The 19,068-nt window shown below is 39.6% G+C and overlaps 1 protein-coding gene across 4 annotated transcripts in view; it reads right to left on the bottom strand.

The window, feature by feature from the left end:
• The window catches only part of LAMA2 (laminin subunit alpha 2), a 711,555-nt gene that overhangs the window by 82,557 nt on the left and 609,930 nt on the right, over positions 1-19,068 (bottom strand). For all 4 annotated transcript variants that reach the window (XM_075203053.1, XM_075203052.1, XM_075203054.1 and 1 more), the window contains 3 exons: positions 14,250-14,404; positions 9,378-9,521; positions 7,722-7,855 (listed from right to left, as the gene is read on the bottom strand). In XM_075203053.1, the coding sequence (XP_075059154.1) occupies positions 7,722-7,855; positions 9,378-9,521; positions 14,250-14,404 (433 nt within the window). The remainder of the gene's footprint in view (positions 1-7,721; positions 7,856-9,377; positions 9,522-14,249; positions 14,405-19,068) is intronic.

Below are 19,068 nucleotides of genomic sequence, written 5' to 3'. Positions count from 1 at the left end.
GGTTGCTGTAATGTGGGGGGTGATGCTGAATGCTGTAATGTGGGGGGTGATGCTGGATGCTGTAATGTGGGAGGTGATGCCGGTTGCTGTAATGTTGGGGGTGATGCTGGTTGCTGTAATGTGGGGGGTGATGCCGGTTGCTGTAATGTGGGAAGTGATGCCGGTTGCTCTAATGTGGGAGGTGATGTCAGTTGCTGTAATGTGGGGAGTCATGCTGGACGATGTAATGTGGGATGTGATGCCGGATGCTGTAATGTGGGGGTGATGCTGGTTGCTGTAATGTGGGGGGTGATGCCGGTTGCTGTAATGTGGGGGGTGATGCTGGATGCTGTAATGTGGGAGGTGATGCTGGATGCTGTAATGTGGGGGTGATGCTGGATGCTGTAATGTGGGGGGTGATGCTGGATGCTGTAATGTGGGGGGTGATGCCGGTTGCTGTAATGTGGGAGGTGATGCCGGTTGCTGTAATGTGGGGGGTGATGTTGGTTGCTGTAATGTGGGGGGTGATGCCGGTTGCTGTAATGTGGGAAGTGATGCCGGTTGCTCTAATGTGGGAGGTGATGCCGGTTGCTGTAATGTGGGGGGTCATGCCGGACGATGTAATGTGGGAGGTGATGCCGAATGCTGTAATGTGGGGGTGATGCTGGTTGCTGTAATGTGGGGGGTGATGCCGGTTGCTGTAATGTGGGGGGTAATGCCGGTTGCTGTAATGTGGGGGGTGATGTCGATTGCTGTAATGTGGGGGGTGATGCCGGTTGCTGTAATGTGGGGGGTGATGCCGGTTGCTGTAATGTGGGGGGTCATGCCGGACGATGTAATGTGGGAGGTGATGCCGGATGCTGTAATGTGGGGGTGATGCTGGTTGCTGTAATGTGGGGGGTGATGCCGGTTGCTGTAATGTGGGGGGTAATGCCGGTTGCTGTAATGTGGGGGGTGATGTCGATTGCTGTAATGTGGGGGGTGATGCCGGTTGCTGTAATGTGGGAGGTGATGCCGGTTGCTGTAATGTGGGGGGTCATGCCGGACGATGTAATGTGGGGGTGATTCCGGATGCTGTAATGTGGGGTGATGCTGGTTGCTGTAATGTGGGGGGTGATGCCGGTTGCTGTAATGTGGGGGGTGATGCTGGATGCTGTAATGTGGGGGGTGATGCTGGATGCTGTAATGTGGGGGTGATGCTGGATGCTGTAATGTGGGGGGTCATGCTGGTTGCTGTAATGTGGGGGGTGATGCCGGTTGCTGTAATGTGGGGGGTCATGCTGGACGCAGTAATGTGGGAGGTGATGGCGGACGCTGTAATGTGGGAGGTGATGCCGGATGCTGTAATGTGGGGGTGATGCTGGTTGCTGTAATGTGGGAGGTGATGCCGGTTGCTGTAATGTGGGGGGTGATGCCGGTTGCTGTAATGTGGGAAGTGATGCCGGTTGCTCTAATGTGGGAGGTGATGCCGGTTGCTGTAATGTGGGGGGTCATGCCGGACGATGTAATGTGGGAGGTGATGCCAGATGCTGTAAGGTGGGGGTGATGCTGGTTGCTGTAATGTGGGGGGTGATGCCGGTTGCTGTAATGTGGGGGGTGATGCCGGTTGCTGTAATGTGGGGGGTGATGCCGGTTGCTGTAATGTGGGAAGTGATGCCGGTTGCTCTAATGTGGGAGGTGATGCCGGTTGCTGTAATGTGGGGGGTCATGCCGGATGATGTAATGTGGGAGGTGATGCCGGATGCTGTAAGGTGGGGGTGATGCTGGTTGCTGTAATGTGGGGGGTGATGCCGGTTGCTGTAATGTGGGGGGTGATGCCGGTTGCTGTAATGTGGGGGGTGATGCCGGTTGCTGTAATGTGGGAAGTGATGCCGGTTGCTCTAATGTGGGAGGTGATGCCGGTTGCTGTAATGTGGGGGGTCATGCCGGACGATGTAATGTGGGAGGTGATGCCGGATGCTGTAATGTGGGGGTGATGCTGGTTGCTGTAATGTGGGGGGTGATTCCGGTTGCTGTAATGTGGGGGGTGATGTCGATTGCTGTAATGTGGGGGGTGATGCCGGTTGCTGTAATGTGGGGGGTGATGCCGGTTGCTGTAATGTGGGGGGTGATGCCTGTTGCTGTAATGTGGGGGGTGATGCCGGTTGCTGTAATGTGGGGGTGATTGATGTAGTATGAGTGTGTGTGGGGGGTTATTTATTGCTGTAATTTGGGTACTAATAATGTATTATCATGGTATTTATTGATGTAATTGGGATGCTAACAATGTAATGTTGAGGGTCATTAGGAGAAATAAATACCCCCCCCCCCCCACACACACACACACTCATACTACATCATGTAGTACTGCGCCAGCATCAGTGTGCAACAATATAGTACATGGAGCCCACAACACGTGGGCCAGTGAGCTTTAAATGCCAGGGCTGATTTTTAGTCCCAGTCCAGCCCTGAGCTCTTCCCATCCAACTGATAGTCTGGAGCATCAAATAACTACAAGGTCCATAAGCAGTGAGTTTCTCCTCTCTCTAACTGGCCCCCATAGTTTTGAGGTTGGTGGGAGGATTGTTTGTTGCACAAATAGATATTATTAATTGCATTTCTTTTAATAGTTATTATACGTTAGAATGACCATACCACAACCACCGTCCCTTTTGATAATTTAAGAAAGGTAGTCACTAAATAACATGTTGTTTATAAGAGTCTGTTTCAATGTTTCATTTATTTGTAGAATATTCTTTATAGAAGCTACATGTGGCATAGTTTAAAATTAAGAGCTAAAAAAAGACAAATCTATGATCTATAACATCCATAAATTAAATTTACTTTATTCTAGGTATTTGCAGGCTTATGGGGATGATGAAAAGGCCATATAAACATTTGATGTAAATGTACAGCAAGCAAGATACCATAACACTGCATAAATGTCGGAGACAAAAAACTACACTTGTGGCATGAGTGATGATCTAATGCATAAGAAATAAACCTATTATACATCTTAATATGAAACTCGGCATTCTGTAAATTCATCCTAATGGCAATCCCCTCTCTGTGTATGAGGATGATTATAGTTATAATCAATTTCCCCCATGACTGTGATGACTCAAATGAAAGATAAAGGGGAGAGATATATTAATGGAACAGAAATTTCCAGGCTGAACATAACATTCTCCCACAGAGTGGGATATAAATATAAAGAAATAACAAATTCATTACACACTGTTTCTTACAGTAAATTACACTGCTTCAAAATATATATCTAATACTCCAATAAGGAACAGCTTTTATATTTTCTCCCCGTCTCAAACACTTCTTCCATATCGACTTGCACATTTATGTAAGACCTTGGTGATATAAAAATTGACTAAATAGTGTTTTAATGAACAACCTCATTGACATTTCCATTCACAAGGGAGACATTGGCTTTGATGAGAAATGTAAGTTACAGGCAGGGGGCCAGGTAGCTCTTCATCGTTCGTCTTTGCAGAGCTTACACTCTTATACTAATAATGTTCATATTATTATTGATATAGGTTATTCGATACAATATTTCATGTAAAAATACACACAGAGTCCTCACTTACCTAATTATTGCTATATATACACCAATCCTTGTAAGCAAGGCATCCGATCCATTTGTAATAATGTCAGTAAAAATGCAATCACCACCTCATGTGGTAAAGAAAGAATTCCACTAGAGAACCATATGTGTGTCTGTCTTATTATTGACGGCTGATAATGATGGTGTCTTATAAAAGCCTCATGCACTTTCCACACCTGCAGCTACAATTGTTACCTTATGTATAAATTGTTCACCATACCTCTTAGATTATATCCTTTTTTTTATATAACCTAACCCTGCATTTGGGCATTTTCCTTCCGTTTCATGTCGTTGTATGTAATTTGTGTAATTTGTGTTATGATCACCTCAATGTACAGCATTGTGTAATAAACCAGAGCTTTATAAATAAAAGATGATGAAAATAATTATGCCACATTTAAGGTGCAATTTTACAAAATAAACAAACTTAGTTTTTCTAAAACCATTTTCATAACTTCTATTTTCTTTACAAAGTTGCCTCTTTGAGTTCTGTTATGTCCGTCTTACAGGAAGGTGCCCAAAACTGTACCCCATATTTAAGGTGGAAGTTTACTCATGCCAAATCCCACACACCCAACTCAGCTTCTCCTACAATTCCCAGTCCACCCTTAGTTTATTCTCTACAGTAATCTAGGACAAATTGGTATATTTACTAAACTGCGGGTTTGAAAAAGTGAAGATGTTGCCTATAGCAACCAATCAGATTCTAGCTGTCATTTTGTAAAATGCACTGAATAAATGAAAGCTCGAATCTGATTGGTAGCTATAGGCAACATCTCCACTTTTTCAAACCCGCAGTTTAGTAAATATACCCCAAAGTCTCTGCATTCTTCTCATCATCTCACCTTACAACCTGCTCCATCAGTCCTATTCCTTCCAAACTATTCCACTCCCTTAACTCTCCTGAATACACACTTATTTAACCAATCCTAAATCCTCTCACCAGCTGCTACCATATTTCTCTCCTCCCCTTTGCCTACAAACAACTTGCTTGCCTATTTCACTTTCCTTCCTCTTACTCCATTCTTGACTCTCTATAGGCATGCTTATGTCCCCAACATTCCTCCAACACTGCACTCTGAAAAGTGATCAATGATCTACTTACAGCAAAGTGTAAGGGCACTTATTCATTCTCATCCTCTTGCACCTCTCTGCTGCTTTTAACACAGTTAATCACCCTTTTCTTTTACACACACTTCACTCAATTGGCCTTTGTGACACAGTTTTTCCCTGGTTCAAATCTTTCTTGGTTCACTACCTACCTGCCTTCATTCCTATTGAACCATTCCTTTAGTGTCTTTAACCTCTGGCACATCCTCCCCTTCACTCTCTATCTTTTGTGATCCCTCAGTGATCCCTCTGTTCTTGGCCTTCTGCTTTTCTCACTATACACTTTTGTTTTTTCAGCCTCCAGTACCATCTCCAGTACCACCTCTATGCTGACGACACCCACATTTATAATTCTTCCACTGACCTCTCAGGTTCTGCAATTTCTTTTGTAACCAAATGTCTCTCTGCTATCTCCACATGGATGTCCCAAGACTGCCTAATGCTTAAAATGTCAGAAAAAGAGCTTAACATCTTCCCTCCTCACAGAGTCACCACCTTCCCTCAAACTCCCTCACCAAGAATGACAGCACTAATTGCCTGCTGTCTTGGTGTCACTCTTGACTCCGTCCTCTGTTTATTTCTTAACATTCAGTCTCTCTGTCAGCATTATCGCCTCAAGCTTAGAAATATTGCTAGAATACACCAAAAACACTCACGCTCTCTCTCATTCAGCTCCCACCTTGACTACTGTAACCTCCTCCCAACTGGCATTCCACTCACCCATCTATCCCCGTTTCAATCCATCTTAAATGCTGCAGTGAGACTGATCTCTACCTCACTACTTTATTCCACCAGTCATTTGGCAAATGATAAAATTATTTCTAAGTGACTAGGTTTTCGAACGATTACATTCATCTTCAACTGTACATTCTGATAATTTTTATGTTCTCAATTCGTAAAAATACAAAATATAAGACTTTCAATGTTGCCTTATTAGATTACGTTTTACCCAAACCTTTTCAAAAATGACATTTATTTTACTAGCTGCAAAAATAATAAAACAAAGAAAAATACGATAGTGACGTGTAGTAAAGTTCAGATGGGCCCTCACTGATGTTTTAAGATATAAAAACGGATTGTCAGAGCATTCTTTTAGGAAAAAAAAAGTAAAAGTTGGAATTAATAGAGTTGTCCTAAAGTGCTAATAGGACTTTAAAGTAATGTTTGAATGTTTGAATCTTTCCACCAATACACATTTCTGAAATCCTGGAAATGTTGTCCAGGGCATTTTTAAGGGGGCAGTTTGAACAGTTGTATGTCGGCGTGAAACTATGGTTGTACTATACTCACAAACGACTGCAGATGTGCATAAGTAAAGGTCAGTTTATTAGGTTTCAAAATTACCTGCCACCTGCCTGCTGAGGGGTCTCTCCTAGTTCTGTTTCTCATCCCATTCCAACCCTCTGTCCCTGTCATGTCCCTCACTCCTAATCCTGACCAGGCTTGCAGTCCAGCTATCCCAACAACCTCATTCACATCTCTCTTCTTCCCTAACTTCCTCTATCCAGTGGTCTCTGGAATGTCAGGTCAGTATATAACAAACTGGTCTCCATCCATTATCTCTTTATTTCTAGCTCCTTCAACTTACTTGCCATCACTGAAACCTGACTATCACCTGATGGCATCACCTCTGTCACTACTGTCTCATTCAGGGGCTTATCCCACACACTCAGACCTGGAGGCCGGCAAGCTGGTGGCATTGGAATTCTTCTTATACCTCGTTGCTCTTTCCGGTTCTTCCCCCTGAAGCCTACCTCTTTTTCTCCTCCTTCGAGGTATATTTTATCCATCTCTTCTACCCAGCCAACCTCCATGTGGCCGCTATCTGCTGTTAGCCTGGTCCCGTCTCTTAATTGTTTGTTAACTTCATCACCTGGCTCCCTCACTTTCTCTCCTCTGACCTTCCCTCCCGCATCTTGGGGGACTTTATCAAAGACATTATAAATGATCACTTAGACCCTGTGACACCCAAACTTATCTCCCTTTCTTTGTCTCTCTGTCTCTCTCAATGGACATCCTCTCTCTCCTACCACAGTGGCCACTCCCTTGATCTTTTCATTTCCCACCTCTGTACTGTCTCTGATTTCAACAATTCACCTTTCTCTCTGACCACCATCTCTTCTCTTTTAGCGTCTCCACACCCCTCTCACCTCTCCCATCCCCTAAAGTTACTCTGACAAGGCGTAACCTGGACCTCCAAGGGTCTCTCCCCTCCCCCTCTCTTTCTGTTGATAACACTATTCTTTTTTCTGTCCCTCAAGTCCACTGTCTAGACGTCATTCTCAACTCCTCCCTTTACTTCAAACTTCAGATTCACTCACCCTCCAACTCCTGCCACATTCACCTCCAGAATATATCCAAGATCCGATCTTTTCACACCATTGAAGCTAAAAAATTCTTATTCACTCCCTTGTAATCTCTTGCCTTGATTATTGCAACCTTCTCTCTGGCAAACCTAACTCCCCATTCGCCATTACAACCTACTGTGCCTGTATTTACTATGCCCTGCATGATATCACCAAAGCATTACTGAGAAATGGTCACACAGCCCAGGTAATATACTAATCTGTGACTACCTTGTTATGATTATCAGGACATTATCAATAAGTTATCAGTTAAGAAGATGCATATACTATTATTCCTTATCAGCAGGGCTTCAGCCTCTTGAAACCATCTGTTCACCACTTTATTAAGATATGTGGCTATTGTGGAGAAATTACTTTATTCTATTTTACAGTGGTTTTTAATCATACTTATTGGTAGTCCTCCAATGCCCACCAAACAGATATTTTATAATATCTACAATACATGGAGGATGCAACTGCTTTAACTAAGTTCATGCTAAGCATTTTTGTTCTTGATTGTGTAAAGCGTCTATCTCTTGGATTTGGCACCATTGGGTTTGCAGTCTTAACACTTATCTATTCCTTACCCTTTGATCGTTTACTAACATGTATTAGTACTGAGTTGCACGGTTTTAAAAAATATTGCTGCTAATATTTTGATTTTGCTTGTTTGCTCATTGTACACTTACCGTGAAGCTTCAACTCTGTACCAATATTGGTCATTGATGCTTAGGTCAGGATATTCAACCCTCCCGACTCCTGATCCGACATCCCACAAAAAGTTGACTTTTCCTTTCCTCATCTCTATTGCTAGGAAGTCAGTCTAGAAAGCATGAAAGTACCAAACATTAATATATACACATGACAATGAAATTAAGATATAATTTGGTGAATATGTATCACTGATTGTCATTTATGCAAGTACAAAGTACAAACATGAAAATACTTTTCCCTCTATATAAATTGGGTCTACATGATGTATGGTTATATTGTGCTATAAAATATGTGTATTTACAAATGTGATATCTAGGCAATATTATGGCGACCAGGCTACCAGATTTTGTCAAGCCATATATATTTATACAAGTTAACCCGTGCATGATACTCATGCATTCTAGTCAAATCAAGCTACTTAAGGTGTTAAAAAGGTTCTTGTCATGCATTTGGGGCTAGGCCAGGCCTCCTCAGGGGAAGAGCGTTACTTCCTGACGCAAGCGCTCTTTTTTAACGTGGTTTTGTCCACATGTCACAACCTCATCATTTTTCTCCATCACCTCATCCTTTATCTTTATCGCCACATCCAGATGTCTATCCAGACACAGGGATCTCTCTCAGCAGTCCTGAGTATCACACTCCTCTCGCTCTGTCACCCCTGGCAACCACCAACCACTCCCAACTGTCACCCCCGGCAACCACCAACCGCTCCCAACTGTCACTTCTCCTTCAAGAAATATATATATATTTTTTTAAAATCTTTAAAAACACTTTTAACAATTAACAAATTAAATTAACAAATTAAAAACATCTTAGTATACCAAATTTCAGCCCTTTCTGAGTTTTTTTTCCCACACACACACTAAGAATTTAGTAGGTCAGTGTATAACTCCGCCCAGCAGGTGGCGCTGCAGCAAATTTCAGCCCTTTCTGAGTTTTTTTTCCACACACACTAAGAATTTAGTAGGTCAGTGTATAACTTCGCCCAGCAGGTGGGGCTGCAGCTTGTTTTTTTTTTTTCACACACAGACACACGCCACTAGGCTTTTATATAGTAGATATAATCATTTGCATGGACTTTGATGTAGGCCATACAGTCATCAATTGTTTGCATATTAGATTTCAGAAAAAAGTTGTTCTAAATTTGTCAAAACACATGTAAAAGCCTAAGGCTACTTTTCTGAATTCCACTTATTGTTTTTTTTTTTCCTTTCAATTAAATGGATTTCTTCTAGTCACTGAGAGACCCATATATTGTGTTCTATTGTGTAGATATGGTTGTCAGTAAGACCTAAAAATGAATATAAACATGCTAAATCTCATAATACTTCAGATGATGTGCAAATAATATGTTATAAAAAATATGCCGTTTTTGACTGGTCCATACACACAAACAGCTAGCTGATTTAATGATAGAAAAAAAACACGGCTTTCTATATACAGATACAAATATCAGTAATCTTTATATTGTAATATTGTACAATTTGGACCTAAACGGACACTTGTTCTAACCAATCGAGGAATGTATCAATGCAGATTAACATAAACATTGTAACCCTAAAAATGGACAGGTTTGATACAAGGTGTGACAGTTAATAAATTGAAAGTTGCTGCTTTGAATAAATACTTACAAATTTGTTGCTTCCAAGGAAAAACAGCAGATTGTCAGGGGTCTCCGTTTTCACATTTAGGATAATTGTGTTATATCTGCCCTTCTTAATATCAGGTTTATATGTACGTAGGCAGTCTCCTCCAGATGACACGGAAACTTTGATCTGCGAATACACACAAGAATACAAGCATTACAGTGTGAAGCCTTAAGGCAACATATTTTGTGTCCTTATGTTCAACATTTAGTACAACTTTGACAAATAAGTGTTTCTCCTTTATCTTACATACCGTATTCTGATGCCTAAAACGTGGTTGGATGTAGCACCTAATAGATAGACTTTATAAGTAAATGTGCATCACTTGCTTTTTGCTGTGTCTTAGGGCTGTGTTCTGAGACATTTACATTGTAGTTTGTGAGACTAACGTCAGTGGACATCAAATGTTTTTTTTTTTAATACAATGACCTATTTAAATTTTCAGTTTTTTCATTATCTCCCTGATGTAGCACTTGAAAGTGCTTGACATCATAAAAAAATATAGGTTTGTTATATGAATCACACTGCATAAAGAATATGTGATTTCTAATCTTAGTTTTTATTTCCATTCATTTTCTCGGTTCAAAGTCTTTAACTGAAGCATCTAAATCATACTTGCCAACTTTCCCGGAATGTCCGGGAGACTCCTGGGAAAACCGGCAAGGCTCCTGCATCCCACAATTCTCTGGCCAAAATAACGGATTGACGTTGAAACGCGTCATTCTGGCCCCCTCACCTGCGGAAAAACGTCACTTCCGTAGCGGGGGCGGGGCCACAATGGAGATATTGACCCCGCCCCTCCCCCTCCCGCCCTCTAGGCACGCCCCTCTCCCGGACTGCACTGCCTGAAAGAAGGCAAGTATGATCTAAATGCTCCCACCTGTTTGAGGCCTCACAGATTAAAGAGGTCATCAAACTCCATCTAAAAGCTAATATTTAACTAAGAACCCCTCCTATCCCCAGCTAGCAGTAACAGTGGGGCTTTATGACAGGGAGACCTGCAGTTTAGAAAAACTCACTCCTACCAGTGCCACAGTACTTCTTGTCCTGCAAAGACAACTGGCAGAAAAGGAGGTTCCAACGGCACTGTGTGTTTTTAACAGCTCAATTCAATCAGCATCTGTGTTAGAAAGCCACACAGCACATTTGAGCTTGAACTGGTTGTCAAAGCTGTGAAAAGGAGTTACAGCATCATCCTTCCACAAACTGAGAGGTTTGTGGAAGGATGATGTTAGGTAAAAATTTGTTTTTTAGTAGGATTAACCTTTAATGCATACTTGCCTACTTTCTACTTGCTCTTTCCGGGAGAGGGGTGTGTCTGGAGGGCGGGGGGGAACGGGGCATGGCCAATCGCGTCATTTTGACCCCGCCCCCACGACGGAAATGCCGTTTTGTCACGGGGGAGGGGGGGATGTGGGGTAAATAACGCGATTCACAGCGAATCGCGTCATTTTGGGGTGCCAGGTGCGGGATGTGGGAGATTTGCCAGCTCTTCCGGGTATCCGTGATGCTGTCTCCTGGACATTCCGGGAGAGTTGGCAAGTATGCTTTAATGGCTACATGAGGCAGGTTGGTGGCCTTGCAGGTAATAATAATAATAATAATAATAATAATGGGTTCAATCATGCATATTTGTAACTATATTTTCCCAGCAGAGATTTTTTACAGTATTTACCTATTTTTAGTATTACAGCAAGGTTCTGTGTATGAAAGTAACAAATTAAATTACTTTTTTATAGGAATCCACAGAATTCACACAATATTCACTAAATACAAAATCCAATTACAAAAGATTTTGCAATGTTTTGAAATATAACCTGAAATGTTAAATTATTAGTTGCATGGCTTACGTATCCATGGGGCTATGAAGAAAAGGATATGTATTTTAAAATTCCAATTCCATAGGTTCTGCCAAAACTGTATGATTGAAATATTTATATTATGGTTAACAATCAAGAAATCAGCCTATAAAGTAGATACGATAATGATATTTTAATTATTATTATTATTATTATTATAAAAATCGTATATTGGAAAATGTGATATATAAACTTGTCATAATATGTAAATATGGCTGTAATTTAAGTCTTAATAAATGTGGTACAGGTGAAAATGTAAAACATATTACTTCATGGGTGTAAATTGATTGGAATGGCTGACAGACAAAATTAAAACTAAAATGTATGATAGACAGAAAATAAATGTTTAACGCTGGTTAGAATTATTTTAGAATCAAATACATTGGAAATGTAAGAGAAATAAAAGATCTCATGAGCTTATTTGCAACCTACATATGTGCTGTGAAAGGCAAGGATATAAATAACTGGAAATAATATAATTTACAAGACTGGATGACATTATAAACCATGAGAAATGAGGCTCCATTGCTTCAGACACAGTAAAGTGCCCTTGAGATAAACATTATTTTTAAATAATTTCTTTCATGAGTCATTTATGATTCATTATATAAAAAATAATTATTAACACCTTTGTTACCAGAGCATAATGGTCCTGAAATAAAGAAAGGCGTAAGAGAGCTAGACTACATATTCTGGATTTTGTAATGTTTAATCTAATTTATATTTAAATTATTGCAATTCACTTGTACTATATTCATTTGAGACATTTAATAACATTTCTTAAAGCCCCCTTTTTTATTCTTTATTCTATTTTACTCATAGGTGCCTACTTTTTTTTACCTCTCCTCCAAAATCTCCCAATAAGCAAGTGATTGCATTACAGGGAATGTCATTAGAGTTCCTGCTTGTGTAATGGTCAAGCGTCCGAATACTTTTGTCCATATAGTGTAGATTTACTATAGTGAGAGGTGGTAAAGGGCTCTGATAGGAAATATATTTTTCCAAAGTTTCGAGTAAGATAAGATATTCACATGTTATCATAATGGACCTGATTGAAATTTATTATCAATAAAACTCATAGGTGAGGTGTAGCAGGGATTCAAATATCTGCTACAAATGATTATCTTTTTGACTGTAGTAATCTAGGTTAAAATAGTACTTTAAAGGCCGACTTCTCATAATTTATACAATGATTGATATTGTATTGCCAGATGAATAGTTGTGCAATGCATTTTTATACCACATATAGCCAGTACTATTGTTTAGCATTGAGCTGAATAATGTGCATGAAACAACATAAGTAAATACTTAATTCTCCCTTGCAGCTGGTTGCCATGTTAGTAGGGAGGTGCTTCTCTACCTGAGCCAGCAGTGTGTGACTGAAAGGATTACAAACTTGCTGTGTTGAACTGCACTGTGCAGACTGGTGAATTCATACACAGAGGTGCACAAATGTTCCTAAAGTAACTTAACAGTCTAAAATGTCAGATTTTGTACTTGGATCATATCTTACTACAACATTGTGCTAAATTTCTGTGCTGTGCAATGGAGCAAGGAGATAACACTCATAAAGGTTACTTATTGGCAGAGCTGAACTAGAGTGACAAGGTAACACTAAACAGCATATTATACTTTTTTTTCTTCTTACATGAACATTTTAATTTTGAAGTTCAGTGATGCTGAAAAAATATGGATGTAAACATTTGTGTGACTTGTTCATTATAATGCAAAATTTTAATTAATGTTTACAATTTTAACAGAAACTAGAAAACAATGTAGGTACAAAATGTTTGCAGCTGAGAATAAATGTGTACTATTATTTCACACGGAAGGAACAAACAAGCTACTTGGAGCTCAATCCAGATAAAAAATATAAATAATATTCAAGTGATGTTTTAGCTCTTTGCAATGTGCAAACAACATTTGTAGAACATATTTTTTATTTACTTATCATATTTTATTCTGGCTTGTAAACAGCAACACTGGTTATGTTTTATATGCAAACAAATTCCTGTTTATTCAATATGTATATCTAAATGTTATATAGGTGTGTCTCAAGCCTACATTCTATGTGAATCGAACCAGATATAGTTATAATAGAACTAGCATAGTTTCTATCTCCAAAACATGAACTCGAAAATATTATTTGAGGCATTTTCCTAAGCCCAGCTTACTAAAAGTAAAGTAAGCATTGCCTCAAGCTGGCCACACTTTTCCGTACAATAACATCATGCAAAATGAAGCAAGCACAAAACTCCACTGACTGAATATATAGGGCCTGATTCATCAAGGAAGGCGAAGTGAACACAATTTGCACGTTTTTAAAAAATAGACGAAAATTGCACGCACATATGCCCGTATATAAGTACAAGCGGATCCGAAGAAACATTTCCATTTGAATACAGGTATAAATATGCTCTGCCTGTACAGCACTTGCCTTACGCAGACAGACACAACACACTGCAGGATTCTCACAATGCATCCGAATACACAAACAAACAAAAAAATGTATTAAATACATTAACATCTATTAATAGTATAATCATTAATAAAAATACATTTCAATACATGTATTTTTTATCATTTTGTTTTTAACATGAAATACATTTATCAAGATGTTCTTGTAACCTACCCTACATAAAATGCACGTTTACAGTTGCTCTTAGTTGCAAACACATGTTCTAGCATGCTTACGTGTCCGTCATCACTATCAATCGGTATAATATGTGCATGCGCCCCTTCCCTCGCCCCGTTCCGCCTGTCGGATGTGTCAGTTGCTTTTAAACTTGAATTGCATACAAATGCGTTCTCTGGCGTAAAGTCCGTCTCTGCCTATTTCAAACAAAATAAGGAATGCAACAGAACTTGCATTCCTTAATGAATCAGGCTCCTACTGTTTAGCTTCACGTATATTAACCAGTATGTATAATTGTGTCTGTACTAGGTTACATTAGAACAATATGGTACAATTAGGTACAATGTGGCATAAAGGACTTACAGAATTGGCTTGCTTCCGTGCTTGATTTATCAGCTCTTTGATCTGTGAGATGTTTTTACCCAGGTTTTCCTGAAGCTCCTTGATAGGTTTAAGTTTATCCAATAATCGATCAGCTTCTTTTTCAAGACGTTTTACTCTGTCATCTGCATCTGTAACTTTAGCACAAAATAAAAACTTCAATATGGGAAATGTTTATAAAACGATTACTATTTAGGACTTATTTAGCAATGGGGTGGCCTCGTTCTGATGGGTGCAAAACAAATGTGTTTTTAAACCTAGTACAATGCATATAAATGGGGATGACATTGGAAGTCATGGGATCGCCGCTCCCATTCTTGTTTGTATTTGCGGTTGGAAACATTATGGTGAAAGATTTTGGTCACTGCCAGCTCCATTTTTTGTATTGTGGATTAATAGTATATTTGCTTCCCCATTGGACCCTCATGCTAACAGAGAGCAATAGCAGACTCTCAAAGGAATTAGCACCACTAAATGCACCCTTTTACAGAAACATTATAGTGAAGGATTTTGGACACCGTCTGCTCCATTTTTTGCATTCTGCACCATTCAGTGACTTCCCTAAAAGCAAGCACAATTACACATTAACCGCTGCATGTCAAATAGATTAATGCTGTTCATTGGTGCTTGAACATCCGTCTTTCAAATGTCAGTGAGTATTGGGCCTTAAACAGCCATAAACAGAATTTCACAAAAGTTATAATAATAAGTAAGCCAGGGTTGGATTTATAGTAAAGCCAATCGTGTATTTACTTTGCACAGGTCCTATTGGAAGATCTAGGTTTTTATATCAAAATTTGATGAGTTTTTATATTGTTGTTATGCTTTTTCAAAAACCTTGATGGCCTCAGGCTGTCTTATTCCCTGGGCAAACACAGTTCTACCACTGTGCTGTCAAACACTCAGTAGTATTAAGTGCACGTGACTTCTACCATATCTCATAGCAATATTCTTAATAGAAGGAAAATAATGAACCCTGGAATGTTTCACTGAAATGAAAAGAGGTAAGTGAAACAACATACTGCCCATAACTACTCCAAATGGGAAGTTACTCACTACATACTTATATGCATGATGAGATGCAGCACGGTGGCACAATGGGAATTTCTTCCATTAAGATATATTTTTAATTTTATAACTATGTCTTTACCAAGATTTAAAGCTCCAAAAATGTCAATTATAATTGGGTTGAAACATTCCGTAAGCACCATTCAAAAACCAAATATACTATAATATTGATGCTGATGAGACAAATTGCAAAAAAAAAAAAAATCAAACCACAGAAAGTACAGAAAAATATCATGGGTACTGAAAGGAGACATCTATTTGCTGAGAAAATCCTCTCTCAGAAAATCTGTTATGGTATTGTTATCTGTTATTATCACTGCTAGCACAGGGGAAATTGTGATATTTGATCAAATTGATGTAGCATTAATGTAATGTTACTTTTTGTGTGAAACAGGGTTTATTTTCTACACTATTTGTGTAGCTATACTGCATAAAAATGTGCTTGAGATAAAAAGAAAAGTTTTGCAAATTCACGTTTATGCCTCAGGAAAAATACCCTATTTTTATTTTCTTTTATAAAAAGAAAAAAAACCTACAAGCTTGTACTTCAGCTGGGAACCTGCAAGAGTAATTCTGAGCAAAATGCAGTGTCATTATCACTCAGTAAACTATAGCTCAAAGAATATGGTCCCTTGTATGCTTCTGCTCTCAGGTCATGTGTCAGTATTATCTGATGGGGACAAAAACAATGTTTGGATGTTTCAAGAGATATGACACAGTAAATTGGTCCCAATACAATGTACAGTACTCTTGTAGTATGATTGTCTGTCCTAAAAAATACAATGTTTTGTAACTATTGTTAAAATCTGTACTAAAGTTTATATCAAATAGAACATAATACACTGTACTAAAAAGGAAAACAAATTGTTATTTGTTACCATTCCATCTGCAACCCACCACATGAGTCTCACCCTCCTACTCTCTATCATTAGATACAAAATGACAGCTTATGAACATCTCCTAGCCAGCTTGGATTCACCATTATGGGGCAAGTTAATCCCAAAATTGTGGAAACCTTTAGAAGATATTCATTATTTTGGATATCAGCTATGGTTTTATTCAGAAGTAATGAATTTAACTTTACAGAGAATGTGTGTGACTAGTTTTCAAGCAGTTACATAAGAGGCAGCACGGTGGCACAGTGGTTATCATCGCTGCCTCACAGTACTAGAGTCATGGGTTCAATTCTGTCCAGGGCTCTACCTGTGTTGAGTATGTATGCTCTCCCTGGCTTTGCCTGGGTTTTACAGATGCCAGGCAGATCAGCCTAAGACTGATCTGTCCGGTGGTACTCGTTATTACAATGCTGGTTATTGCGACAGGTAATACATACACAAATGAATTTCGAATAGTATCAGTGCAACATGAATAAAATGTAGACTTACTATAAATGAGACACAGAAGAACTACGACTCGCCTGCTATAGATTTACGAATACAGGAAATGCCGGCGTCTCACATTTATGTCATGTAATATAGTTACATATGGATTTCCGTATTTAAGTTGTAATTCTAGGACCCGGCAACTGTACAATTTAATCTAAGGGTTAGGGTTAGGCGCCGGAACCTGGCATTGCCCCTTTATATACGGTTTAGTAAATATACCCCCTGGAGTATTTGAATCCTGCCACCTTTCTACGTATATACATCTATACTATTATTTTGTATTTATTACAGGCTTAATGTGGGTTTAATAACAGAGCACTGTCTGTTATTTTATTTTATTAATTAAGTCTAACATGAAAGGAGAGGTAAAATTATGATGATGGCAGCATTTTGTAAACCACTTTTCCTGTATTAAGAAGAATTGGCCTTTCTGAGACGAAAATGTTGTTAATTTCAGACATAGGAATACCTGGGCGTCTGGGTGCCAATGTAGAGGGCTTGGATATTGCTATAATGTAGAGATTTATGGGGAAGGGGGGCGGTGATTCAAGGGGGGCGGTGATTCTGTAATTTAGGGAGGTATTACTGTAATGTGGATGGGTGAAAGTTGTAACTAAAATGTGGATAGGTGTTACTGTAATGTGGTATAAACGATTGCTGTAATGTGGAGTGGTAGTAGTAGTGTCGCTCTACTGGCGGGGGGGCTGTATACCATACTGCTGTAATGTGAATGGTGGGGTATATAGCTGCAGTGTGGGGGAGGGATTAGCTGTAATGTAGGGGTGGGGATTGCCGTAATGTGGAGGTATTGTTGATTGCTATAGTGTGTGTTGGGTTGGCATTGAAGTAGTGTGTATATGTGGGGAGGTATTTATTGATTAATGGGGTTGTTAATGATGCATTGTTGGGGGTAATTATTGATATAGTAAGAGTGCTAATAATGTAAAGCTGGGAATTATTAGGAAAGATAGGCATATTTGTTAAATGTGAATGCTATTGATATCATTTTGGAGCTGGTTGGGGGGACTAGTGTGTTTATTAGTTGCTCAGCTTTTCAGGAGGTGAATAGCATCTAGAGACCTAGAGTGTTCACTCATTGCTAGCTTTTCATATTTCATATACCTATTCTTTTTTCAATCAAGGCCAAACATTCCAGGATCCGTTCAAGCAACAACTGAGCTTTAGACACCAGCAGATAGTGAAAGCTGCAAGAACAGGTAGGAGACAGACTGTCTGCCAACTGTCTCAATTGTGATGTGAATGTCTCGCAGAGTTTGGACTTTGTTCCATCTGTAGGAAAAGTCAGAAGGTATGTCCCTCTTCATGCTGCTATGCTTGAAGGGTGAGCTACATGCACCAAACAGTGGTGCGCACAGTGTTGCCACTGTGTTTCAAGGGCCAGTGGTTTGAGGATGCAATAGCTACACCCTTTATTTGCTGGTCACTCTCATATCCTGCTGCATGGAGGCACCCACATTTGTGCCCTGTCTCCTGTTGATTTAACCCTGCCTACTGACAATTTGGCCACAGCTTCCACGAGGCTACTTTAAGAATATTGTCTAGGGTCACTTAATATTTCCAATCTGCCCCTGCACATTCCAAATAAGCTTCAAAGCATTTTGCAGCCACCAGAAATTTCTGGCCTTTAGATTTGGCTAGCAGGGCCACAGGGAGAGTTGGTCCCTTACTGCTGGTTTCTTCTAACATGGTGGGTCCCAATTGGATCCGGTGGAGATCACTTCTCCAGGTGAGCGCTAGAGAGGAAGTCAGCCTGTAAAGGGGAGAGCAATCTGCTCTGGAACAATGTACAAGCCAGGAGTATGGAACCCGCGGAACACTTTTAGGAGTGTCCTTCAGAAGTGCCTTCAGTAATTGCTGATTATTATTGCTGTCAGGAATAAATATAATTGAGGGAAGTTAATACTGAGGATGATGATTGTGAGCTCTTTCCTGCTCTTAATGGAGTTAATTACTATGAAGGGAATTTTTTTATGACACTGAGGGAAGTAATAAGGAGGGTTAATGAATGTGATTGAAATTATTTAATGATGTTAATTAATGATGGGTTATTTAATGATGGGGATGATGGAGTTAATGATTTTAAAGGGTTTGTTATGATGAGGCTGAAGGTGTTAAATAATTATGAGGGGGGTGATGAGAGGGTTAATAAGGGGGTTAATTATAATATATGGGATAATTAGTGATTGGGAGCTTGATATGATGAAGAGGTTATAATGATATGAGATATTTAATGGTTGCAAGGAGGTTAATGACTGAGGATGAGAGAATTAACTGATCAGATGGTTAATGATTATTTTTATGTGGTTTCACTACTACCTAGATATTAT

Source organism: Mixophyes fleayi, chromosome 3, assembly GCF_038048845.1.
Source record: "Mixophyes fleayi isolate aMixFle1 chromosome 3, aMixFle1.hap1, whole genome shotgun sequence".
Taxonomy (NCBI): Eukaryota; Metazoa; Chordata; class Amphibia; order Anura; family Limnodynastidae; genus Mixophyes; species Mixophyes fleayi.
This window is presented reverse-complemented; position numbering and strand designations above follow the sequence as displayed.